The sequence below is a fragment of the Falco peregrinus genome, chromosome 1, assembly GCF_023634155.1.
Source record: "Falco peregrinus isolate bFalPer1 chromosome 1, bFalPer1.pri, whole genome shotgun sequence".
Lineage (NCBI taxonomy): Eukaryota > Metazoa > Chordata > Aves > Falconiformes > Falconidae > Falco > Falco peregrinus.
Genome location: NC_073721.1, coordinates 78,281,239 through 78,308,106, shown reverse-complemented (window position 1 = coordinate 78,308,106; position 26,868 = coordinate 78,281,239). Strand labels below are relative to the sequence as shown.

At 38.3% G+C, this 26,868-nt stretch overlaps 1 protein-coding gene across 4 annotated transcripts in view; it reads left to right on the top strand.

The window, feature by feature from the left end:
- Positions 1-26,868, top strand: part of DCAF5 (DDB1 and CUL4 associated factor 5) — a 77,397-nt gene that overhangs the window by 13,586 nt on the left and 36,943 nt on the right. For all 4 annotated transcript variants that reach the window (XM_005230739.4, XM_055798021.1, XM_013305424.3 and 1 more), the window contains exons 3-6: positions 855-891; positions 3,300-3,439; positions 7,205-7,334; positions 26,133-26,346. In XM_005230739.4, the coding sequence (XP_005230796.2) occupies positions 855-891; positions 3,300-3,439; positions 7,205-7,334; positions 26,133-26,346 (521 nt within the window). The remainder of the gene's footprint in view (positions 1-854; positions 892-3,299; positions 3,440-7,204; positions 7,335-26,132; positions 26,347-26,868) is intronic.

Below are 26,868 nucleotides of genomic sequence, written 5' to 3'. Positions count from 1 at the left end.
ACCGCAACTACAAAGACATACTGAACATAAAAATAGGACTTTGTGGCCTTTCTGGTTTTTTATTCTGGATTAAATATAAATGTGCATTTCTTTAAATATATCTAAAGAGAGGCTGCCAACTTAATTAAATTAATATTCAGTGGAGAGACTAAAAACATACTCTGTTGCTATAGCTTGAAAAAACACGGCATGAACCAGTGGAGTTACTCGGTAGCTATGACCCTCTTAGTCTGCATGCATGCATTTAGTTTCCATTGTATTCAATGGATGTGGTCAAAGATAAGTGATCATCTGGTTACTTGCTTTGGTTTTTGTTACTACAAAAGAAATTATACTGGCTTACACGGTCATGCCTTCTCAATGGTTGCAAAACCCTGAACGCTGACAGTGTGAACTGGTGGCATTTGAGCTGGGAGGCCAGTGCATTTTGCTTATGGCATCTCTTTTTACCTTCTGTTACCTTTTTATGGACGATCCTCTGCGCAGGAAGAAAGTGTATTTGCATGAGAGTTAAAGGTGTTCTGCTGCTTCATATAATATTCTTTTCACTGCAGATGCCCCAAAAGCTCAAACTAAACAAAGAATAATCATTAACACAGTTAAGTAAAATTATTTGTTGAGCAGTAGCAGTTGGAATGGATTGGTGCATTTGATCATGACTGGAAATGTTACATGGAGCCTTTCACATAATGGAGCAGAGGGCTGACCACTTGGCAACTGAACTGGTCTTCTCTCTGCTTCAGTTTTGGTTTTGAAATAGAAAATTTATTTTAAAAAGGTTGGGTTTTTTTCCTCACTATAATGTTTTTTAATCACTACAACATGATGTTAAGTGTTCATATTTCTCTTTTTAGGCAATGATGAGCAAGTTATACTCCATGATGTTGAAAGGTAAATACACAGTTTGTGGTTCCACTGCTTCAAGAGCTCCCTTAGGGTCAACTCACTGGAGGCACTTTTTGTTATTATTAATGGTCTGGTAGAAAAGTACAGTTATTTAATCCTGAAACATGCTTTTTATTTTATAAATTAATATCTGGAATGAAGCATGCCCTGTCACCCCGTTTGTTTTCAGCACTTGGGTTCTGCATTGTTTTGACCTTGGGAAAGAGAGTGTTTATGAAATACATACGCTGTCCTGCAGGCAGTATGGTAGGTTCTGAGTAGATTCAGAACCAGATTATTCTGAAGCATGTACAAGTATTGTGGCATGTATGGGCTTTTTGGTTGGGTTTTTGTTTGTTTGTTTGTTTTCCAAAATACTCACCTGACTTGTATTTAAGATGGCTAGTGCCCGGCCTGCCTAGCTGCCTTTTAAAACTTTGGGTGCAGCTACCTGATTCTCCACACTAATGTGAACCATATTTATTTGATACTTGCTTTTTATTAAAACTGCAAAGCAGTTGGGACTTAGGCTTTGTTGTTGCTACATCATGTGTTAGTTGAAATATAATTAATACAGTAGTGGTAATGTATTAGATTGGAGTTCTCTAGATATCATGTCTTTTGGGCTTACTGCTTTTGAAGTAGACTATAAAGTTAAAATTTTGGTCTGTACTAGTAGCTTCTACAGATTTAAGCAATGACTGTTTAAATAACATGAACTCAAGAAAATCAAGTATAAAGAAAAAGCAGGAAAAGATACATGTAAGAACAGAGTTATACAAAACCTTAAATCTTTAGAGTTGCCTGAATCCTTGTTAACATAGTTTGGACATATTTCTTGCTAGATTTGTCCAAAGCGTTTTGCATTGAACTGATCAGTGTGTATCTGCCTTCTGTCATACCTTATATATACTTGTTTAAATTGTACATGAGAGCTAGGCAAAAGTAACTTTGTCTAACTCTTCTAATGCTTTCTCAGGAATACTATTTTGTTTGATGTTTGTTGGTGGGTTTTTTTGTTGTGGTGGTTTGACTTTCTGAGGGGTTGATTATTTTTTTTTTGGAGGGGTGGGTTTTGTGCTTTTTTGGGGGGTTGGGGTGTTCATTTTTGGGAATGTTTTTTGTTTGGTGTTTTGTTGTTGTTTTAAATAAATGTGGAAATGTCAAAATTTCAGATGATGGTCCTTACTATGTTCTAAATTTTTAAGCTTCTACAAGATCTTTGTAATTGACAATTTTTCTATATAATACATCTTTTCCTGCTGTTTTACTTAAGTTTTTTAACAAGTCTTTTTGATGTGTATGTATTTTTAATGTGCTTTTGTTATCAGGGATTTTTTTAGGTGTGCTAAGTTCAGTTGTAATGCATACAGAATTCATTCCTATAAGGATATTTGTGTGATCTTCTGAAAGAAAGTCTGACGCATTGAATTCTGATTGATTTCTATAGAAAGTTACTTTGTCTTCTTGAATGGTGACATGAACTGCCTTTTCATACTTTTAAATGGCTTTTTCCATTACTGCTTTTTTGGCCTTTCTGTTAATGATCCAGGAGACAGAATTTGTAGAACTGTCACTGTGAACATCAATTGCGATGTAAGCAAAACACCGATTTTATGTAGGAACTCTTTGGTGGAGTTTTCATGAGGTATAGGAATTGTATACAAAGTATATTCTCTAAAGAAATAAAGGTCTTTTGCCAAAGTGAAACAATCCCAGAATTTTCTATCTTAGTATTTTAGCTTTTGGCCTCTCCATGCCACTCTTTCCTCTTTTCTAAATGATCTAAAAAGTTAGGAAAAGAACCAGAGAATTGGCTTTTTCTTTTTTGTAGCTGCAGAATGGCTAAAATGTAGGTACTTGAAGGGGACTTATTTTTATTTTGTTGTTATTTGCTGCTTTTTCTACATGGGAAAAATATAGGTCTGGTCTATCCTGGAGAACCAAGAAAACTTACTAAAAAAGCCAGCTGGAAAATAGCTCTTTTGTGAGCTTCAGCTGAACTTTTGGATGATACAGAAGCCTGTATTAAAGAATGAACTTCTGTCTTGTTTTCCATTTTACATTTAGTAATAAAAATGTAGTCCACAGGTCCCAAGATTTCTTTCCCTTTCCCATTACTTTCTCCTAAGCTTAATCTGTTACAACATGATTTCCATAGCATTTTGCAGTATCTGGAGTTTTTAATGTGTGGGTTTTTATCTGAGGTGTTTTTTTTTCCTCACAGCATGACATCTTGGTCACTCTGCATGGGTGTTTTGTTTGTTTTTTACTCCAATTAAACAGAGTCTTTTTATGAAGTTACATATACCTTGTCACTAAGTTTTACTAGGTAGATAAAGCTGTGAATACTTTGCTTTTTAAAACAACAACAAAAGAAGGAAGAACAATAATATTGTGTGTCTCTCTTCCAGCACTGAGACCTTGGATGTGTTTGTCCATGAAGATGCAGTGTATGGACTTTCAGTGAGCCCAGTAAATGACAACATCTTTGCCAGTTCATCAGATGATGGCCGGGTTCTTATTTGGGACATCCGAGAGTCTTCCCACGGAGGTGAGATCTCTAGATGGAAAAGATCATTGATTTAGGAAGAGTTTATGCAAGGCAGGGAAGGGAAAAGTTACATTTATCTGGGACAATTGAGACAGGGAGCATTGGAGAAGGGTGAGACAGAGGCATAATTCTTGAGGCTTGTGATAGGCAAGACCTGATATTTACAGTTCAGTGTTACCGTCTTAAATGACTTCGTAAAGTACCACCATATAGCATAGGCTAGGATAGAACTTTGTATGAGTAAGTTTTAACTTGAGTAAAGAAGCAGTGGAGGACATGTTTCTTCAATGAAAGCATCTTGCTAAACTTGAAATCAATGAGAAATGTGGATTTTCTTTGGTTTTGTCTATAGCCTGGGATAAGAAATTCTGGATGTTTAGAAAGCTGTTACTTTGATTTGAATAGTTTTCCAAAACTATTTATATACTTCCCCGTGACACTGAGAATTGTTCTTATGCAAATGTTTTCTGGTTGTATGGAAACTTAGAGCCCTTATGTGGTAACAGGGAAGTTAAACGATTACTTCAATTTTGTTTTCTAAACCAGAACTGAATACTGTTGATTTATATAACAAACCTGCAGCTTCTCAAAACACTGTAATCTGTGTTTTTACAGCTGCAGTTTTAAGGCTGGAGAATCTCAGTTTATAACTGTAGTTACATAAATCTGGAGGGGAATACTTCAGTAATTGAATTTCTGTATACGAATACTTAAATAATACTTCTGTAAATGAAATTGTGAGTTTACACTATCCTAAAGACCACAAAGCTAAGAATTTAAAACTGAGCAATCTGCAGGAGTACAGAATCGGGTTTCTTTCCTTCATAGCTAAAATAAACTTTTTTTTTTTGTCAGCTAATTAAATGCAGTTGCCTCAATTCATAATTTCTATTTGTCTTACAGGAATATTGGTTATGGCACTAAAATCCAGCTTATGTATTTTGTGGCAATTTGTACGCATTCGTTGTTGGGTGAAAGTTGCAGTTTAACTGATTTAGCTTTTTCCATACCTAGTGAATTTGGTAACTTTTCTAGACTGTGATTCTGTCCCTTTTTGTTGAGGAAATGAAAGCTGAAACAAGACATACTTTATAGTCTCATAGGAGTCTTTTAGAGCCACTGGTATCATGAGGGCTTTATTGAATGTGAGTAACCAGAATTAGGTCTCTCTTGATAAGTCTCACCAGAATACTCAGAGTAGATTGCTTATTGATGCTCTCCCTACCCCAGGCATATTTATACATGCCTTTGTATAAATAAAAATTCAGCATATTAGCACTGCATTCAGTTTTCACTGGTCTGATTCTTACTGTGAATTCTGATTCTCTTGTGCAGTTGTGATACCCCTTATCTCTTTCCCATCTGGTAATTTTATTAAAACATTTTGAAAAACAGTGCACACAGTGTATGTGTATCACGGACTTTAATAAAAATATTTATGATGTCTCTTCTCTGTCTTTGAGGACCTTGTTAATAACTTGTCTCTTACTCAGAAGTCCCTTACTAGCACAATGAACTGTTGTCTTCACTTCAGCCAGTTTCTCACCCTGTGCAACTCCCTTTGCAACTGCCTGTAGCTAAACTTGATACTATACCACATGTGAATTTAGTCCTCATTAGTTCTACAACTTTTCCCCTGTATAAGAGGTCTGTTACTTTATCAAAGAAGGCAATCACATTAGTCTGATGTGACTAATTTACCTTTGATAAATCCAAGTCACTTCATCCCTATTTTTCTGTTTTCATAATGTCCAAGTGATGAGACTAGACACTGAATATGGCTTCCAAATTGGAAATGGTGAAATGCTGCTTTATTGCCTTCTCCTGAACTCTATACCGTAAAAATCTGTCTTTACTAGAACTACCTGTTGCTGGTAATGGATGTCAACAATTGGTGGGACTGGATGCTTAAATGCATCTGTGTGAAGCTGCTCAGTATCATAAGTTAATGTCCAATCTGATCTGAGTTTCTGAAGTTGTATGAAATGAGGTTTGCCCTTCTTTGTTGTAGTTAAACCTTGCTACTACTTTTACTGTTGCTGAGACTTTGAATGAGAAGGCTGCACCAGTGAAGTGAAGAAGTGTTGGCTGTGGTACATTCGTGGCTTTTTTGGAGTAGTGTCTTAGCTCTCTGAATTTTAAATAAATGGCTTTTGCATTCTTATATAGGAGTCCTCAGTCAGCATTTATATGTGAACCCTGCCAATGTTTGCTACAATATAATGCTTGTCAGTGGCATAATCCCCTTGTCTGCAATGGTGTTTTCATGGGAATAGTCACTGTGCCTGCTAGCGTGAGTATAGTTAATTACCCTGAGTGGACAGCTCACTAAAATCTTGCAAATAACATCCTAGTTTAAAATAGTGCATTAAAAGAGGCTGGAAAAATTGTTTCATTCCTGTTCTGTTTCTCCCCATCTTTCACTGCCAAGTCATTTATGCAGTATTTTTTATAAATGCATTTTTAATTTTTGTGAAGAGATGGTGTTGAGAAACATTTTCATACTCCAGTGGATACAAGCTACAATTGTGAATGAATATAAAGAACAACAAAGTAGTAATCTCCCTGCTTTTCATTAAAGTGACCTAATGCCTCATTAGTTTAGCTCCTGTCATCTGTCTTTGACAGGCTGAAGGGCAAATTTTGCTATCTTGGAAAAAACTGTGGTACCAGGCCAGGCTATTTATAATAAAGGTGTGAAGGAAAACATCAGTAATTAGTGGCAATGATTTGACTAAACAAATATACACAAATTAAAACTTTATTTTAAATAAAGAAATAATTCCTTTATTTATTTAGTAATCTGATGATATTTTGCCTTTCCATTCAGCTAATGCAGGCCATTGCTCCTCAGTGGGGGCTGCCATTTTAATACCACAGCCTTTTCTGTCCCAGCAGGGATCTGATTTTATAATGCAAATGTAGAAGGTCAGTTTTGGTGTTAAACCTTGTTTGGAGCTGCCAGCAGACCAACAGCAATCTCGAAAGCATTTGGGCAGGCTGGCAGAACAAAAGTTTGTGCCTGTTCTTCGTTTTACCTCTGCCTCCTATGACAATTAATAGCACCAGGGAACTTCAGCCATGGTCAGAGACCTTTGTTTTCATCACTGCTAAAAAGGAAAGTCCCGGTGTCAAAAACCTTGTAATACATCCTAAGGGGAGGATACAAATGGTGCAGGACAAGTAAACATTAATTGTGTCTTAGCTGTTTGATGGACAGTAGTTTCAGAAGGTATTGGGAATTTGGGAGGGTTATTTGTTCAACCGTGTTTTATCCGTCTTAATGACGGATATGAGGAAGGAAAATGAAGTACATTTGGAGGTGCTTGTGGAGGGCAGTTACAGAGTCTCCCAAGCATGTGAGCAGCACAGTGGTTGCATCAAAGCAAGCAGTGAATGGAGAAGTCTGGCATAGTCCCTGGCTCAAAATATGTCTGTTTGGTTGAGAACCTTAAGAAGATTAAAATACTTTGTCTTTGAGTGGCTAGTTTTAAACTTAGATAACCTTCCGTAAGCAAAATGGTGTCTTGAAATCTAGTATGTGTCCTTTTCCATATTTAGACAAAGTGAAGGCACATGTGGGTGGATTTTTAAACCTCAGGCTTTATATTGCTTTGGATGTGTTTGCTTGAGAAGTGGTTTGAACATGCCTCCATATCTTCAGATCTTGATAGGCTGTTTCCATGCTAAGCTGCCAAACTCATTGCATCAAACAGTTGTATGCATTGTTTGTTCTTATGTCTGAAATCTCAACTTTTTCAACAGAGCCCTTCTGCTTGGCACACTATCCATCAGCCTTTCACAGTGTGATGTTTAATCCAGTAGAACCCAGATTACTGGCTACTGCCAACTCTAAGGAAGGTGTGGGACTCTGGGATATTCGTAAACCTCAGAGGTATGATCTGGCTGTCCTTGTCTTATGTTGTGCTATTTCTTTCCCTTGAGAGGTGGTGGCATGCCACTCTTTTTTTAAGTCAGAACATATGATATTAAGAAAAGATGCAGAACAAAATTAACAGCAGTGTTAGCAATGCTGAATGAAGTTATTATGCATAGTTAACATTATTCTTCATACATATGATTTATTTTGATTTAAAATGGGGCTAGATCTTCAGTGTTAAGGTAAGTGATTTTTCTAGAAGACTGCCTGGCCTCACCACTGCAGATTAACTCAGATTGTTGTGTCAAGTTCTTACCATTGTGTTTAGCACTGGCTTGCTTATACTGGAAGAAGCCATAGTGGGCACTGCCTGTTTTACAGTTTGTTTTTTCTATCCAGCTCAGTTTTCAGTGGCTGACTAGAGATTGTGGTCAAGGCAGCTTTTTACTCGGTGCTTAAGAGTTTATATGACTTCCTGGATAATATAGACACCTGAATAATCAGTTTGGCTGCATAACGTGGTTCCAGATTTGCGTTAGGACTTTAAACAAATGAAAAGAATAAGTTTGCAGCATGAAGTGTAGTTAGGCTGGGTTATAAAGTGGTTGTATGCAGTGTCTGGCACTAGAGTTTGGCATGCATGAGAGTTTAAGCTTTTTTTAAAGTATTTTTCAGTCTTTTCAGATTTTGAAAGTATTTTTTTTTAACAAGAATAATCAGAAAAAAATTGAGCACCTCAAGTGTTTCTCACCTCCCTCCAAATTTTATGTTTACATGTTTTCAGTTATGAGTGTAAGCATAGAAAGGATAATTTCAAAAAAGTGAAAAGAGGGGAAAACAGGTAGTACTTCTTTTACAGTGCAGTAGCCTCAGCTATTTCAAATGTTCTGCAGCATACATTAGACTCTCCCCTTATTGGTGAATTTCTTGGCAAATCTAGAAATGCATATCACTAAAAATTCTTCTTGGGTTTGTACTATACAGACAGAAAAAGCAGTCTCATATGACATTAATTATAACTGGCCTAAAAATATTGTAAGATGTTTAGACATCCATTAAATAGCAACCAAATTATGGTTTCAGAAGGGTTTATTGTTCTTAAACTGTAAATATTAATGGTTTGAATTGATTTTCATTTTTAAGCTTAAATCAGAATTTGCTTGCTGATGTTGGTGGCTTTAGAGCTTGCTCAAGTTTGCCAGAGCCCTTGTTGGCAGCTGTTGTACAGTCTGCTGTTAAATTTAGGTTTGATAAAATGTAACTGGAAGGGAGATTGAGAGTTGCCTAAGCTTATCTTCTTGTATCCCTGTCAAACTCTATGCCTAGGTCTTAGTAAGTAACTTTCTAACATCACAATGACTTCAGCATTTGCTGTATAGAGGGAGAGAAATACAAGATGCTAGGGTTATTTTGCTCTTCCAAAACACGTTCTTTTTTCCCCATAAAATTTCTGTCATTTTAACTTCAGTTTGTGACTGATTTTCCCTTGTGAACTAATATGGACAAAGCTGCCTTCCTCTGGCCAAGCCAGCTGACCCCGTACTGGTTTTGCAGGATCCTTTGTTTTTCAGCTTCTACCTCAATTTTGTGATTTAAGAATTTCTGCAGGTTGAGTTTGTGTTGTTTTCAAAAGGGAGTTAAACCAAAACATTTATCTCTTCACGTTTATTCTCAGAATATGAATATAGAAGGAATGATGTTAGTAGAGTGGTATAGCTTATATATATGGAAATTCTACATTGAAGCAAAATTTAGAGGAAGTCTTTCATTTGGGTAGCAAACTGGAATGGTATCACCCCATGTAGCTGGAAAGATTGTACAAGGCTAACAGGAATAGAGAGAGGAAGTATCCAGAGAAGGGCGGCAAAGCTGCTGTGAAGGGTCTAGGGAGCAAGTCCAGTGAGGAGCTGCTGAGGGAACTGGAGTTGGTTAGCCTGGAGAAAAGGAGTCTCAGGGGAGACCTTATCAGTCTCTACAACTGCCTGCAAGGAGGTTGTAGTGAGGTGAGTGTTGGTCTCCTCTGTCAAGTAACAAGCAATAGGATGAGAGGAAACGGCCTCAAGTTGCACCAAGGGAGGTTTAGATTGGATATTAGGAAAAAATGTCTTCACTGAAAGGGTTGTCCAGCATTGGAACAGGCTGCCCAGGGGAGTGGTTGAGTCACCATCCCTGGAGGTATTTTAAAAGGGCTGTAGATGTTGTGCTTAGGGACATGGTTTAGTTGTGGACTTGGCAGTGTTAGGTTAACGGCTGGACTCTGTGATCTTAAAGGTCTTTTCCAACTGAAACAATTCTGTAATTGTATGATTCTGTTCTAAGTATCACTAAGGATGCAGGCATTGACCCTGATAAATGCAGGAGCAGATTACTTGAGTAAGGGATTCTCCTCTTACAAATTTTTGACAGCTTCTTTCTAATAGTGGAAATCATTCCTTTTCCTTATTTTTAGCTATACTCATTAAAACATCGATCTCCAAAAGTTTCTTAGTCTTACATATAAAAGTGTTGATGATTTATTGCATGGGGTAGTAGCAGCTATCAGATCAAGGAAACTCAAAAGGTCTCAGGTCTAGATGCTTTTTTGCCTTCTTCAGTCTTAACCACAAGGTTAAGAAAGAGTGCTTGCTGTGAGCTTGTTGGGAGCTACTGTGTGTGTACGGGATAACAGTCTGTGCTCACACATTTAAGGACACACATTTTTAGCTGTATTGTGGTATTGTTCTTCCTAATGCCAAATATAATATAGCTATAACAGAATTTAATTGGTATGCTTCTGAGCAAGTAAGTTGTATTTCTCCAGGTTTAGTGCCTGTATGAAAGACTTAATAACCTTTGACAAATCTCAATTCTACAGTCAATTCTACAGTCTTTTTTTGAATGATGGAAGGAGTGGGGAAATGGTTCCTTATGTTATAACCTCTGGGTCATCTTGAAGGCCTTGAATAAGTTAAATGAGTGGAAGCTCATATGCTTATATCTGGTGGACAAGAGCTACCTCTTTCTGGTCCTAATCTGATCAAAGTAAATTTTTCCAATTAAAAACCTAAATGTTGATAGTTAAACATCGTACATCGGAATTCCAGTGCTGAAATTCTGAGGTGGACAGGTAACACCACTTTTGCTGCGCAGGGGAACATGTGCAACACCCATGCTGTGCAGCTGGACATGCACTGTGTATACCATGCAGTTATTCCCTTAAGCACTGAATTTAAAGCATTTGCACCTGCTAGGTGTGATGTGTTGCGTGAAATAGGCACATGCTTCCTGCCTGCAGCCCACTCCTCCCAGAGGACTCAGAAACAGGAAAGGGCATAGTAGGAAACAGGCTGCTCCCTGTAGACTAAATGCTGTTGGCTGAGATGTAGAACCTCAGACTTGAGGCTGAGCAAGGTGTAACTTAAAAAATGCAGATGATAAGTCTGCTTTCAGCTGCTTCTTTTCTGGGACAGCCATCAGCTTTCCTCCTTTGCTTGATCAGGGATGTGCCCAAAATATGACAAGAAGGGTTTGCTTGGTTGAAGGCAAGAAAATGGCCTAAAGCACTCTGCTGCCACTAGTTTGTTCCCAGGAAACTCTCAGGGAAGAGGTCTCTTTCAGAATGAACTGTGTCCTGCGAGTGGCCTGCCAAAGCCAGTCCCTCATATTTTAATAAATTAGGATTTTTAGTCTTTATTAAAATAATGGAGCATTTGCCAAAACTCCCACTGGTCTCTGCAGGTCTAGTAAGCTAATCTAGAAATATGGAACTTGAATTTTAATGTATTTGGGGCCAATTCACTTTGTCTTATGAGGAAACAATTTTATTCATTTGTAGATTAGTTAAGATATAATCCTCACCTCAGTGAGGAATTGGAAGCCAGAATTTAGATTTTCATCTGTGGGTTTTTTTAGTTTTTTATAGTCTCTTTTGATGAAAATACACTGTGAATTTACCAGGAAAAATGATTATTTTTTTTTCTAAGGATGAAGTAATCCATGTAATGCTGTAAGTACCTGTGATAGACTTTACGTAGAACTGAAGCTGGTATGTGAGACAGTTTGTGTATATTTTCCATATTCTTATTAATAATAAAGAACAGAAACTGTAGTTGCAGGTAAGATGTGTGCCAAAAGCATTTGGCTGATGAGTTTTATAGACAGAATGGATTAAACAGCCCTGAAATTCTCCATAATCTAGGGATAAACAGGAAGCTGCTGGTGTAACTTGCATGTCATAACACTAGTACAGAAAAGAAGGGCTACTTTTCTCATTGTCAAAATATCTGGGAGGGGTGGAAATCCTTGCTTCTCTACAGGTTTGTAGCTCTCTCTTACGCTGTCATCAGTATCCAAGAAAATTTAACACTGCCTGAGGTGTAGGAAGGATGAGGGAATAGAGCCTTTTGCGGGGCACAATATGGAAGTATTAACTTGCTGGGATTGTTGAATAGCACAGACAGATACAGCAGTTTTGTACTGTAGTTACATACTATTCCTTCCTTAACCTACTATATTTCCATTGCTGCATATGAAGCTCACTTGTGAGGGATTTTATTTTATGCCATGATCTATAAAGGGAAATTCCTCCTTTCCTTCAGTATTGATGGAATCCTTCATAATACTGTGGCCATCGTGGGAGTTATTTCAGTCCTATCACTGTGGTGCTAGCAGAAATTACTAGATTTAGCTGTTCTGTCATGTTGTGTGGTAGTGGAGTTTTGATGAGGGGTTGAATGGGTAGAAAGAAGTGTAGATGTTTGCTGTAGATTGCCAAAATAACTTACAGTGAGTTAAGCAGGGCTGCAGCACTCCTGCGGTATGGGAAAGGTGAAATGATTACATGCAGTTAACAATTTGCTGCTAATAAAATACTTCATGTAAAACTCATTTCCCCCAACTACTGTCGTGTTCTCTGTCAGTTCTTAGATGGAGGCAGAGTTAAACTGGTGCAGCCACTACTTCTTGATTTGCTTCATAACTGGAGAGTGTTCTGGAGGATCCTGTTGCTGCTCCCCTGCGAAATCCAGAAAGTAAATTAAAAGCTTGGAATTCTGAAGACCAGCTGTTTGTGGTCAATAGCAGTACTGTAGCTAGCAGTACTTTCACATAATACATATTAAGGCCAGCAGCACTAGTGCAGTAATACTCTTTACAGATATAGGTGAGGTTTGGTAAATTCACAGGGTTCAGCTGGCCTTTACTCATTTGACGGGGATCAGGGTTGATGCTGAATTTCCAGTTTTAATCAGCAGAGGCTCCTCAGGTGAGGTATAGCTTTTATTTAACTTTTTTTCAGCTTGATGATGCACTGTCAGAAAAGGGTTGATTTGCTGTTAACTTCTAAACTTGGATGGCAGTCAGTGGAGTACGGCTAATTGTGCAGTTTTAAACTAATAGCTCTAAATTTTCAAAATTTTGAATGGAGTAGTGATATCCTTGTAGATTGGAGAATTCAGATATAGATTCCACTGCTTGTCAGAAACAAATGACCTGAATCTATTTATTTAGCTGGAAAATTTGAGGATTTTTACACCCGAATATTTTTCTCCAGAATGCATGGCTCTTCTCCAGTTGAGTTGTAGGAGGATTTATCTTGTAGCTTACTGTTACATGCCTCCAGCCAGAAGAGTTTGTTTTATCCACTTCTTTTAGTCAGGCAACACTAAACACATCTACAAATTAAAAAGAAAGTATTTTTAGGGTTAGGAAAAAAAGTCCTGGTTATGAGTAATTTTCATATACTGTGAAATTGGTTAACTTTCTGATGGGAAGCTGGGAGTGCTTCATGCTTGGCTACTACAGTGAAGAACGTAATTGAAAAGCCAGCATTTCCTGGCATACATGGGGAAATTTAGAGACAGTTGCATAGCTCTGAATTGTGAAAAGTTTAGCTCACTTCAGATAGTCATAATGTGATTAGTCTTGCTGACTGAGTCAGGATATAGAGGCGAATTCTTTTTGCTTTTTCCCAAAGTTCATTCACAGCTTGATATTTATTCTGTCTCAGATTCAGTACAGCAATTGATATTCCCCCCTTCTTTCCTAGTATACTAATTAGATCTGAATGTGGTGGGCTGGTTCCTCAAAGACAGTGTATGAAGGACTGTTAAAGTAGAATTGATGTTAAGTCCAGCAGGATTACAAGTTAACTAGTAATTCTGGAAATCTTGTTTTATGTTTTTAGCAGGTGTGACTACTGACATTCTTTCAGGTGGACGTTAAACTGAAACCAACCCTGTATTGTTTCTTTTTTAAAAAACAGTGCATTGAAAAGCTTAAATGTGGTCTTTATTAATGAGGCTGTTGTAAGGCACTCGCACCACTAGATGGGGTCTGGAAACTGTGCCTTTAAGAAAATCAAAAAAAGGCAAGTCTGCATCTTAAACTGTTTACAATAAAGTAAGTATTGCAAATATATGTTGTTACAGAATTGCTGGGGGCAACTCAGTAAGTCAGTTTACATATATATTTCAAGCGATGACTATGTGACTCCAGTTACTTTTAGGTACTCATGTTCTGCCTTCTTCCCCTTTTCTACACAGCCCCATCTGCGTTTTACTGAAATCAGAAGGCTGCTTTTCCCCTAAGAAAATATGATCATGATCCCCTTAATTATTTATTTTCCTGTGTTCCCGCTCCCCTCCACTTACATCAACTAATCTAAAGGTTTTTGAGATCGAAGTGATTGCTGGCCTGTTCTATTAATGACCATCACGTACTTTTAAACTAGTTTTCATACTACAGAAAGGCTATTCAGAGAAGTGTTTTCTGCTTGTGATGGGAGTGTTGAGCCTGTGCTTTTTACACAGTGGGATCCATTTGTGTGTCCAGCTCAAAGATTAAAATGCTAAGTCGTGGGTCAGTATCAGAAATACGTATCTCAAGGAATGTTTGTGAGCTTGGGAGGGCTTATTTAAAAGCTCCTAGGCCCTCATTCTTGCTATGTTCATTGCACTAATTCTGTGGTTGACCTGTGGTTTTTAAGCCAACTCATCATGCTCGAAGTCGGAAAACTAACCTGGAAAAGCTTGGTAGCTTGCTTACAGCCTAGCAAGTTGAACTACGTTCAGGGAGGGCCCAGTGAATAGCACAGGTGATGGAGGCGAGGGAGGCCTGTAGGGCTGAGAACAGGAGATAAAAAGGAAGCAAGACCTTTCTTATTTGAGGAACAGTGAACTACTAGGTATGTTCAGCAGTTTGTGGCATTACTGTTTTACTTGCTTCAGCTTCTTTTGCTACACTAACCTTCCCCTTTTTTTGTCTCATCGGCATGTTCCTTGGAAGCATTCCTGGTGGCTTTTTACAAAGTAGAAGAGGTGAAACATAACCAAAGTTGGGGGTGTTTTACCTTCCAAAGCTGCCTGTTCCATGGGAATAAACTATAAGCAGTGTTTCTGCCTGACACTTCACTTTTTATGTTCATGCAGTACAACAACAGGACACTGGTCTTGAGTGTTGAGTGCTGGGAACACTTTAGTCCCCACAACTTAAGTATTGAATTCAAGCTCTGAGTGAAGTAGAAATGATTACATGCAACAGACCTTTTTAATATTCTTCTGAAAGTTCAGGAGGCCTGTGCTGTCTGCGTAGTTGGTCAATGTACTCAAAAAGCCCAATGATGAGTTAAAAAAAATCCTTGACAACCAGAGCAAACTTGGTATTCCTTGGTGACTGTAAATTTTATAGCATATTTTAAAAGCTAACTTGATCATACAAGTCATAATAAGCCCAAGTTAAAGGAGTGTCAATTTCAGTGTTTTTCATCAATGCTTTACTAACAAAGCCAAACAGGAACATTAATTCAACTTTGATTTCTTTCTCTGAGGAGTAACTGCAGCTCAGAGTCCTTTTAAGCAAACATCTTTAGTTCACATTAAATGAATATTTGTGTCTCAAAAAACACCAGTCAAGAAGACTCTCTTAATGGACTAAGTCAGATTTGCCTCCTGCACTGAGAATTCAGAGGAAGCAAACTCCCAAGCTGTGGATGAAGAATACCTGTTGTTAGATATTATTGACTCACCTACTGATTAGCTTATTAAATAGTGAGCAAAATATAGAGATGGAGATTTCTTCCCTGTAATAGACCAATTAGATTCAGGGGGTTCTTGAGGGAGGACAACTCTTAGCATGTCTATGAATGTCAGGGTATGTTGATCTTGCCAACATGTGAAGAGCTTTGAAGGATGTGGCTGTACTGTGCTGCTGGTCTCCAACTGACAGTATGTTCCCTCAAGTCTTTGTCATGAACAGAGCTTTTTCTGCTGAGTGCTAATTACTAGGTGTTCAGCTTAGTTGTGCTGCAAGAAAACACAATCCAACTATTAAAACAATGTACTGGATGCATAACTTCTGGTCCAAATCTATTGAAAAATCACAGTTACTTAGTACTTCTGTACAGTTCTTGGCTCCTGATTGCTTTGTCTTTATATATAGTTTCACTTGTTTCATTTGCTTGTTCACAGTCTTTTAAAGACCTGATGAGTATTACCTTCTTATTTCTGGATCAGTGGTGGCCTGATGACAAGAGGAAAACACTGTATATACTACACTAATTCTTTCTACAGAGGGGTGTGGAGTATCTCTAGTCTAAGGAGTAGGAGTCTTGTAGTTGTTTATGTGGTTTATGTTAGACTGGCATGTGACATGTAGTTGGAAAAGCTAGGTTTGAGGTTCACTAGTCCTTTGTCAGTTTTGAAATAGAAGTGGTAGCTGCCAGAACTACAGGCAGTTTGAGAACAGCTCTTCAGAGTTTGGTTGGGTGCTTGTGTAATAGACCATCTTTGCAAAAGAGGGCTAGTATTAACTGTGAATAGAGGCATGGTTTATTTTGTTGGGGTTTTTGTTAATGGGTGGGAGTGCAAAGGAAAGAGAGATGAGTATTTGCAGCTCTGTCTGTACCACAGGTGATATTTATAGCCTGTTGCATAGAGAGGACTTTAGAAAACTGTGTGGTGAGGTGGAAGGTATTCTAAGGTCATAAAACCAGGATTGTAACTGAGTCCAAGTCCATAGATTCAGATCTCCAACAGCTGCCAGTTTTAGTTTCCAGGCTCATACCTTCAAGCCTTAAAGGCTTGATCCTTAAAGGCCATACCAGAAGAACAGAGACAGCATTTATTTTCTGTGAAATGGTGATGCACATGCTGAGTTTTATACTTTCTAGTTTACCTTCCTGAGCTCACTCTGAAAGGTAGCTGTTGCTAGTTTTAACTGTGTTACCACAACATCTGGTGTGTTGGCTGAAATACTGAGCTTCTGGAAGTGCGCATGAGGGGATCCAGTATTGTTGACTGTGTTGCAGGAGATATTAATCCAGGAAAGTAACCACAAGGGTTTGTTTTTGACAATGAGCTCAGCGAGGTTCTTGAGCCTCTTTAGAGGCTAGGACTGGTGGATTGGGAATTTTCTCAAAGTGGCATCTTTGGTTGTAATGTTTTTTTTTCCTTACAGGTTTTTAATAAGATATTACATGATGGCTACAGGAGTGGAATGGCAGGAATAGTATGTGGAGATTTAAGGTTTTTCTTTGTTTTGCATTTTGACCCTGCACATAAAGGAAAAAAGCTTGTGATTCTAATCGCTTCTAATGCATGTACTTTGGGATTGTCAAAGCCCCCGCAGATGAAGGAGTCCTCTACATCACTGAATTGGCAACTGTCTGTTTAAATTACTTCAGTGCAATAGAAGTGTGCTGCATGCTTCTGTTCAGAGACCTTTGTCAGTCCTACTCTAAGCAGAGCACTGTATTAATGAATGCAGGAAAAATGTGTGGATCTTGGCAACTACTTTTTCATTTCTTTCCCTTCCCAGCTGAACCATGTACTGTGAGTCTTGGCTAACTTTATACTGCTTAAAGTAATTAATTTAGCTAGGTTACAGTATAACGAATTTTAAGTGCTATTTAGGCACTCACCAGTATGGATCAAGCACACCACCTCAAATAGTTCAAGTAACTCTCTTCTTTCACAGTTCAGGAAATACAACTCATCCCACACATGTACCGTCCTCATCTGTTTTGGCATATGTGCCTCAAATAACACAGAACCTAAACTTGGATATTTTTTTCCTCTATTTGTTTTCCATTATTTCTTAAAAGTCCCTTTTAATGTCATGGAAAGTGAGCTGATTGTTGCATAAGTTCATAGGGTTTGAATTATTCTTTTCTGGAAATCTTTGGGATATGTTGAAGGAACTTTTGAGTGGTAGTGGCATCTGGGGGAATGGTATTTTTTGGGGTGGTTTTTGGCTTTGTTTTCCTCATCGTAACCATAAATAGATCTCTGAACTTAGCCACAGGTTTATCAAAATCAAATTACTACTTTATTTTTAGAAACATCTAAGGTAGTCTCCTCTGCCTTTCTAATAGGGGGCCACTGAAGAAAAGAGGGAGTAGTTGCAAATAAGCCTTTTTGACTTCGGGCAAAGAGAGATGGTGACAATGATTAAGGCTTTAGTCATGCTTATGGCTTAAATGGTATTTCTGCTGAGTGCACTTCTCTGCGTATGGACTACTTTTTTGTGGTTGCTACTTGCAGCCAGTTGATGCTTTTTTCTTCGTTTTCTTTTTCCCTTTTAAAGACAGAAGTGCTGCACTAAAGTTGCAAAAGATGTAAATCAGTGAATTTATTGCTAGATATTTTTTACTATAAAGCAAATAATCTTTTCTGTTGCTGGTGTGAGCACCAACTAATAGGTAGTCTAGAAATACTTAAGTAAGTGTGCAAGTCTGCCAGATACTGCCTAATATTTAAGTATGTGAAAAAGGTGCTGTAGTCTGTTTTTCCCACCTTTTATGTCTTGTCCTTGTTGCGGAATTAACTCACTTAGCTTCTGTTTCAGATTTACATATTCCATCTCTCATTTGCAGTCCTACTTTATGTCTGGCCTTGTCAGCCCCTCTTGGGACAGACGGTTTAGCTTAGCTTTTTCTATGTTTAGGCTGGTATCCTTCCTGTAGTGGGGTGTATTCAGGTTAGTCCACTGATGTACAAACTGAATATATGAAGGTTTTTTCAATGACACAATGGAAGATTTTTACTTTCTTCTAGCATCCCCAGATCTGTTGATCAGATACACAACTGAGTTTTGGAGCATTGAGGTTCAAATTGTATAATAAAAATGTGTATTGTTAGTAGTTCAGCTTTTAATTCTTTGTTGTTCTCAGACAGGGCTATGGTGTTTCATCTGTTAAGTGTTTCCTGTCTTGATTTAGTAGTTTTCTCAAACCTTCATTTGTTAAAATCACACTGTCCATTGCAGATGGTATGCATGGGTTTTTTCTGATTTGAAGATTAGACTTCCATACCTGTAGAGGAATGAAGGCAGTGGGTTGATTAGCATTGATAACATGCAGCTGTGGCCTTGCCTCGAAGGCAGTGGGTTGATTGACATGGACGATGTGCTGCTGTAGCTCGTTCCTGCTAAGTGCTTAAATAGCACTGAGGAGGGTGGGAGAGGTGGTTGGGTGGTGGAGGAGTGGGAGTAGTGTGGTCTGTCTTCTGGAGGAAGGAGAAACAGCCTGGATGGTAGAATCTGACCCATGGTAAAAGCTTTGTTGCAGCCTACTAATTTGTGCTGCAATGCATACCTACTAGCATTCCCACACTAGCCCTGCTTTGGTTCTGGTCCGGCACTTTAAGCTAGGTACTGTCCCTTTTCTCTGTGGGATGTTGCTTGCTCCCAGAAGCAGTGGTGGTATTCATGTTTATACTTTTCAAGAATATAAGTAGCTTTATGCAGTAAACAAGAAGTCAGGAAACCTGGTTTTGTTTCACAGTGTTGTATAGGTCTGTTGATTGACCTCTCTTGCCCTTATTTTTTCCTGTATCAAGGAATGGGAATACTGCCTACTTCAGTAGCCTCATGATGTTTAAGTTTTTTTATAAGCTTTGAAATTCTCTAACACACTGGTCTTTCTAAAGCAAGAATTTGAAGTGCAAAGTATTGTCCTTACAGTGCAAATTTAAAAAGTATAAGATAGTAATTTGTTGTTCAAAAGAAGCTCTGATTTCATGGGCTTTTGTAGCATGCTTTCTTAAGGAGATAGGTCTGTGATCATATATATAAGCCTTGCCCTAATCACCTTTATGCTTCATTTCAGTGAGGAGGGAATTAAAATAAGGAGTTAAGAGATACCATTTTTGGTTTTAAAAAAGAAAATAAAATTTACAAAATAATTATTGGTGACTGAGTACAAGGGAGAGATCCTCTTAGTGCATTTACTGGGAGAACATATGAAATGTTAGTTCAACCATATTGTAAGACAAGAGAATTAGTCTTTGAAATGTCAGTCCATGGGAAACTGGTGGAACCAGCTTGGTGAGGCCAAAGTTGTGTGTGCGGTTGCATTCAGTTAGCTTTATGTGATAATTTTTATTCATCTTGTACCTATTAAAGGCAAAAACTTTACTGATTTGAGGCAGGACTGTGCTTCTGCAGGAGCATTTTGGATCTCCCACTTTTCCTGTCAGAAGAAAGGCCTACTTTCGTGTTGCTGTACTTTTCTTTAATTTCAGCTCTTTTAGCTTTGCTAAATTAAAAATTCATGCAGCTTTGCTAGGGAAGAGAAGGGGAGTGAGTGCATGTATATTATTGGATGAAAGAACAGATGTGTGGCTGATGTTACTCAGCTTTCTTAATGCAATACAAGAATTGCAGCACAGAAATGTACATAAGAAATGTGTTGTAAGTCTGCAGTATTGGTATGTGACTGATTTTGCATAGACACTAAGGTGTGAAAATGGATTTACTCTTAAGAAGGAATTACCAACCTTTACACTCAGCTTATTTTTCTGAGGTGACATTCTCTGCTGTCTGTGTTCTTTGTGTTATACTGACTTTGGTGTGTGCTTCATTTTGGGAACAGCTCCTGTTCCTTCATTTGGCCTAAAGGTCATCTTCCCATGCCATGTCTGACTGTATTTGAATCTTCTCTGTCCGGTTATCTGATGGAACATACTCCTTTGTGTTTTGCTGGATTTAGCTGAGCAGTGTTCTCTCTCACAGTCTGTACTCCATCCTACAAGGTACTATTTCTAAACAAGCTGAATAATGGACTCTGACTGTGGAATGTAGAGATTAGAGAAGGAGGAAAATGATCAAGTGGTTTAGCTAGCTTGCTTGTGGTTGTTAAACAGTTGCTCTTTACTTTGTATTCTCTACTTGCTCTTCTTTTTTTAATCTTGTTAAATGGGGGGTGGGTATGTGTGTGCTTTTCCTGCAAAACTATTTTACTGTCTGTTAGATCTCATTTATTACTTACATTACAGTAACACCTAGATGATTCAAGCAGAGAGGAGAATAGGACAATCTTGTGCCTGCTGACTTGCAGTTCTGTAGTGAGGGCAAGCCTATGACAGGGAGAATGTTTGGGAACAGGTCTGTAATAAGACCAAAACAAACTTTGGATACAGCTGGAAGAGGATGTGAAACATTCAAACAAATAGGGTTTTTCTTTGTCATTTGTTGTCATTTGCTACTGTTTAATCGCTATAATGACAGAGGTAAGCCTTAAGTCCTAAAAAGATACAAGTAATACAGATGAGGGGAAGAGTTTAATATACTTTATGTCTCTGATTTTGTCATCTTCCTCAAAATACTGAAATTCTGTAGTTTTATTCCTGTGAATGAAGGCAGAAAAAAGGAGAACAATGCTTTCTGGAGAACTGCCTGGGATCTCTGGTGAAGCAATATTAGCATACAGTGATTCAATTAGATCATAAGGACCAAAACATGCAAGCTTTTGCCATTTTGAGGTCTGGCTGCTCTGGGTACATAAATCTGGTCATGTTTGACACTCTGAAGGCTCCAGATTCTGAAGTCAGTTATCGGATAACAATCTCTCTTACTAAAAAACCCTAGTCAATTATTGCCCTCCATGTTTGGAGGAAAAAGTGAAGCTTCTGTTCACCTCAGAGATTGCCGCACATGAAAGTTTATTTATGGTAGTATAAAAAGCAAGCCCCTAACTTACATGTTACTGAACCTAACAGAAAAGAGCAGGAGGAATGACACATCCTTGAACACTCAGAATCTTCACCCTGAATTCCCTACTTTTCCAGTTGTGGTGGATGCAGTTGATTTTAGTTGTATGTTTTTGAAGGAAAACAAAGGTGTTTAGTTTTGCTGACAATACACAGCCTTTGTTTTACTTGGTTATTCTTTAAAGTCCAAGCAAATACCCCTTACTTCCTGTTAAGGATTCTTGTAAAGGTAGTGAGATAATCTGAAATAGTGATGACAGAATTTAGAAAAATGAGCATGTTACTGAGAAATAATAAAATTCTGGGTATAGCTTGTGTACCTTTTTCATCTTAAGACACTGGTGGACTTCCTTCACAGTTGTTAACACTTCTGAATACATGCAGAGAAACTCCATACGCTTCGACATGACTTACCTGCTTTTTAAAGAAACTGTCTTGAGATTTTTGTGAAAGTTGTAATCTACTTTTTTTTAAGTATGTATGTTAATTGATCTTGTGCTTGCTTTTCTGTTATTGGTTAATTTGGCTCTTTCCATTGGTTTTACACACACAGAATAACTTTCTTCCAAATAAAAACCCAAGCCTTTCTGGAGTTTTCCAGGCCAAGATTCTGTTTGCCAAGTTTCATTCCAGTTTTTTTTGCACAGTTAGAAGTTCCTCAATTTTGTGGTTACAGAAATGCTGACAAACACAGTTGTATGTAATGGTGTGTATTAGTTACGAGCATTCAATTCATTTTTTCCTTTTAAGGTCATTCTTTCATTAAGTTAGTTTCACACACTGCTGTTTATGATATCAACACTTTCTCCCTTCCTTCCTTCCTTCCTTCTCCCTCTTAAATGACACTCATTTCCCAAGGACAGTGTCTGTACTGCAGTTCATTGTCAGATTCGTAGTTTATCAAGAGAAGCTATTCAATGGGGTTTTTAACGGTTCTATTTAATGCTGTCATGCATGCTGCTTTTATTTTATTTCCACCGAGACACTGATCTTCTCTCAGTTTTAATGGCCACTGTCTGTTGCCAAGCTAACTTTTTGAATAGCCTGTGTTAAGCTTATGTTACCACTACAGCAGTTGACTTTTTTAAAAAAGAATGAAACAACTTCTTTGTTTAGAAAAGGGGAGAAAGGAGGAGAGGAAAATGCTTGTTTCAGGTATAGACGACTTCTGCAGATTGAGTGCAGTGAGACTACTTCTTCCCTCACCCCACTAGCTGCCAGTAGAAATGGATTTATTTACATTAGCCGTGCTACTCTTGGATTGAAAGCCTTCCATTGTTTGGCTGAGCTGGTATTTAGTTAACACTTGAGTGCTGCCTGTGCGCAGCGTATTCAACTGCGGAAATGACCATATTGCACATAACTGTCCATTCTCTCCCTCCTCAGCCTCCCTCCAGCACCAGCATGTGTGTTTGGATTGTAAAGTTCCGTCTGTGGACTAAATATTTCTCTTAATCATACAAGATGACTTTTTTTTTTAATAACAAAACAACAACAACCAAAACCCACCAACTACTCAGAAAGGCATGTGTGTCTCTCTATATTGCTTCCCGAGCTGGTAGGCAACATCAGCATTCCACAGCTGACTGGACAAGCCAAATTTGGAAGCAGACTAAATCCCAGAGTAGTCTGAGTCTGGTTTCATAAAGATAATGCCTCGGGCAGAAGGGGCAACCATCTTATTCAGAGGTGCCCTTTTGGGATTGTCTTCAGATTTCTCGCTAGCTGTCATGGTCTGTGTCTTCAAGAAGAGAGTATTGCTTTAGGCTGATGCATCAGTAAACTTTTTAGTAACTGCAAGAAGGTGTTGCCTCTGGCATTCCTTTGCTGGAGCATGCAATAAGGAGCAGGCAGAAGTGGCAGTTCTAACATGAGCAACATATTCGAGCATGTCTACACTGCCCCACATAATCCTGTGTGAAAAAATCCAGAAGTAGCACTGCCTGAAGGTACAGAGCAGCACCATGGTACAACTGGGGAAGTGGAAATAATAATTTGGACACTGAACATGCTTAAAAACTGCTTTCCCCTTATATACGCATGGCAAATAGCTATTTTAGCATTTCTTTCTCTATCAGCCAGACTTAGCCCACTGCCTTTTTTATTAATGTGAGGTTTGGGGGGTTTGTTTGGTTGGTTTTGTTTGGTCTTTTTCTTTCTCTTTTGAGCCAAATGTCCAAGGAACTGCAGCACAGACTGTATTTCCACTACACATGTGGCTGAATTGTGTGGAGCGAGGGTATGAGGTAGGCAAAGCTGTGGATCTTTTTAGGGGTCTTAACTATGCAGTTCCTTAATTCTAGTCATCTTATGTGTGTATATGATCATATTTTCTGAAGTTGTAGCCTTTTTTACTCATTTAATTTCTGAAGTATTCTTTTATAGGGCTTTGTTACACTAAAATCATTGAAGCACAGTATGGAATTCAACTCCAAAAGGTGTTTTCTTTGATAGCTTTGACTGCCGTAGCTTAATGAAAACATCTGTAAGCAGAATGGAAGCTAGTTTGATGTTACACTACTATTACTATAAAATATAATCTCAAAATATTTCAGGCAGGGCATAATAACAGTAACCATGGAAACTTTGCCTGAAGATTTGAAAGGATGGGGCATCTGGTAGGCTCACTTGCTTGTAGACAGGAGAGAATTCTGGGTTGTGGTTTAGATTGAGGAGAAGAACTGGTAATGAGGAGAGGGGCTTAGTTTTGGTGCACCAGTGGCTGCACCTTAATGTTATGCCTGGCTGGTACATGTATGTTATGGTGTTCTTATCCATGGTGGAGAACTTGTGTGTATTTTTATAGAAAAATTGACCTTTCTTAGCCAAAAAATTCTGAGTTTATTACTTCTGCCTGATTTTTGGGTTGAGGTTTTGGTTGGGTTTTGTTTTTTTATTAATTTGTGTGATTGGGGGGGGGCAGAGTGGTGGTGTTTTGCTGTAGTTTTGTTTTTGTTTTTTTTAATGAAGTGGAAACTTCCATAGAAAAAATTCTTGGCTTACACAGACCTATTGGGTGGGGAGAAGAGGGGGGGGAAGTTGTGTATTTTGGGGGTTTTGGGGGGTTTGTTTGGGTTATTTTTGTGCCTGCCTGAGTATTTTGAGATGGCTAAGTACTTCATTGATCTTGAACAGAAACTAGAGGTGGTGAGGAGTATCATAAATCCTTGTCTCTAAGGGTAGTTTCTAGTATTACATTTTCTTTTATTTTCATTAGAAACCATAAATACTATTAAGAAGCTCAGTGGCTTTGCTTAGGAGGAGGAGAACTCACATGTTAGCAGTACTCTTTCTGCTGATACAGGCATTCCGAAGTTTTGGTGCCCAGCTAGAAGCTCTTACTAGTTACTTTGGAAGTGTAACTTCTGATTCCTTTGTGGCACCCTGGCTTTAACTGTTCAGTTCACAAAATGCATGTGTGTGAGAGCAGTGTATTTCTAGTGCATTCATTGTATGGACTCTTCTATTTTGCCTTTTTTTTTTTTTTTTTTTTTTTAAACTCTGGCTTAGGAACAGTAGGTTTTTTTAACTTTACAGTATCTCATGCAATGATGCATGTTTCAACCTGCATGGAATGTGGCTTCCCATCCATGTGGAGTGACTCATTTTTCACAAACGTTGGGACAGAGGGCTACATCAGGCAGTGTAATGCATTAAAATCTGTGAAGAAACTTCCTTCTAGAATCTGCAAATTCTGTGCTGGCATGCCTTTTCTGGTCCAGAAAGCACACAGAAACAGCTCTTAACAAGATTTGATGGGGCTTGCTCAAAACCTGTTAACAAAAGGTTGAGCTCTGGTACTGCTTAAGGAGGTTTTGGTGATCACTGAACAGAAAAGGGATAAAATGTTTTCCTTCTTTGTCTCCCGTTTCATGCACGCAGTCATTTCAAGTACAGGGATTGAATTAAATCTTCGAAAAAACCAGAAAGCCCATACAATGCAAGTTGAATTTCCGGTATGCTTTGATGATCTTCAGGTTCCTGGATGGAGCAAATTCCATATTCTGTTACTGTTTTAGAGAGAGCCTGGAAACTTGAGACCCTTTGGTTTTGTCTTATGAATGTCAATATGAACTGATGCAGATACTCCAGCTCTGATCATACAGCCTTATATGGGACAAAGAAACCAGCTAATTCAACCATGTGAGAGTTTTAGGTAATAGTGTCATGTGGTAGCATAATTGCCTTTCCTACTTGGCAATATTTTTGGATGAAGCAAGTCTGAGGTTAGCCAAGTGACTTATTTTAGCGTTTCTTGCAATGACTTGTTAGTAAAATGGCCTTTTAAGACAACTGGAACTGATTGTAGAGTTCAAACATCCTCTGATGCCTTGTAGAAATGTAAATAGAAGCAGAAGTGAGATAATGGTCAGAGTATCTACAATCAGAGAAAATGCCATCCCATGCCAGAGCAGGAAAGAAAGGAAAAAAAAAAAAAAAAAGGTTGGGCTACTTGGATTCAGGCAGCAGCTGAACAAAAAGAGCTGACTACTGGTAGGGTCAATCTCAAATGCAGATATGGCAGAACTACAAGAATAGCCTTTTTAAGGCTAAGGCTACTCTGTGAGACTTTGCTGCTGTGCAGGAAATGTATTTGTTATTAACAAATTTACTCACAGTCTTTAACTTTCCTGTACTGAAGACTTTATAGTCTTAGTGTTTTGGTAGTTTGTCATTCAGATTTTGGATCAAGTTTGCTCAGGAATTGATGCTTTGAGGCAGAAACTACATAGGATTATAGGTTAGTGGGCTCGTTTGTTTGAAATGACTCAGTAAAGTTAGAGTTCTGTCTTTAAGTAGTTCAGTTCATATGCGTGACCCAACTCACTTGTTTCTTCTCTTTTCCCAGTTCACTGCTCCGCTATGGTGGAAACCTCTCCCTTCAGAGTGCCATGAGTGTCCGGTTCAACAGCAATGGAACCCAGCTGCTGGCACTGCGTCGGCGCCTTCCCCCTGTCCTCTACGACATCCACTGCCGACTGCCTGTCTTCCAGTTTGACAACCAAGGGTACTTCAACTCATGTACTATGAAGAGCTGCTGTTTTGCAGGTGATCGTGATCAGGTAATAAGCAAGCAACGGCTGTCCCATGTCTCCAGTTTCCATGAATGTTTGAAAACACCTCTGTAATAAGGATATATATTTTTTTTTCTGATTCAGGAGCTAAAACAGGACGCAGGACGCATGTAGGCTTACCTCAGAGCTGTTTTGCAAGGCTCTGAAAGAAGAAAAACATTGCAAAGCACGTGATAAATTTTACCTCTTATTTGATGTGTTCTAATACTTGGAATATAATATTCACAAGAAAAATATTTGCAGAGGCTTTTTAGGCCCCATTAATATGATTTGAGAACCATGAGTAGACAGTATTATCTAGATATTATAAGGAGGCATATTCCTTGCATTTCAGTATTGCTCCTGATGTTACAGTAGAGGCAATCACACAAAACTTAAATATTGTGGATTTACGGAGTGGTTGATTCTTACTTCAAATTATAATGTTTCTCCTTTAATACTATACTACTGGATTAGAGTATAGGTCTTTATAGTTCAGTGTGCTGTAAGTTGTGATGGCAGGTGGTTAGG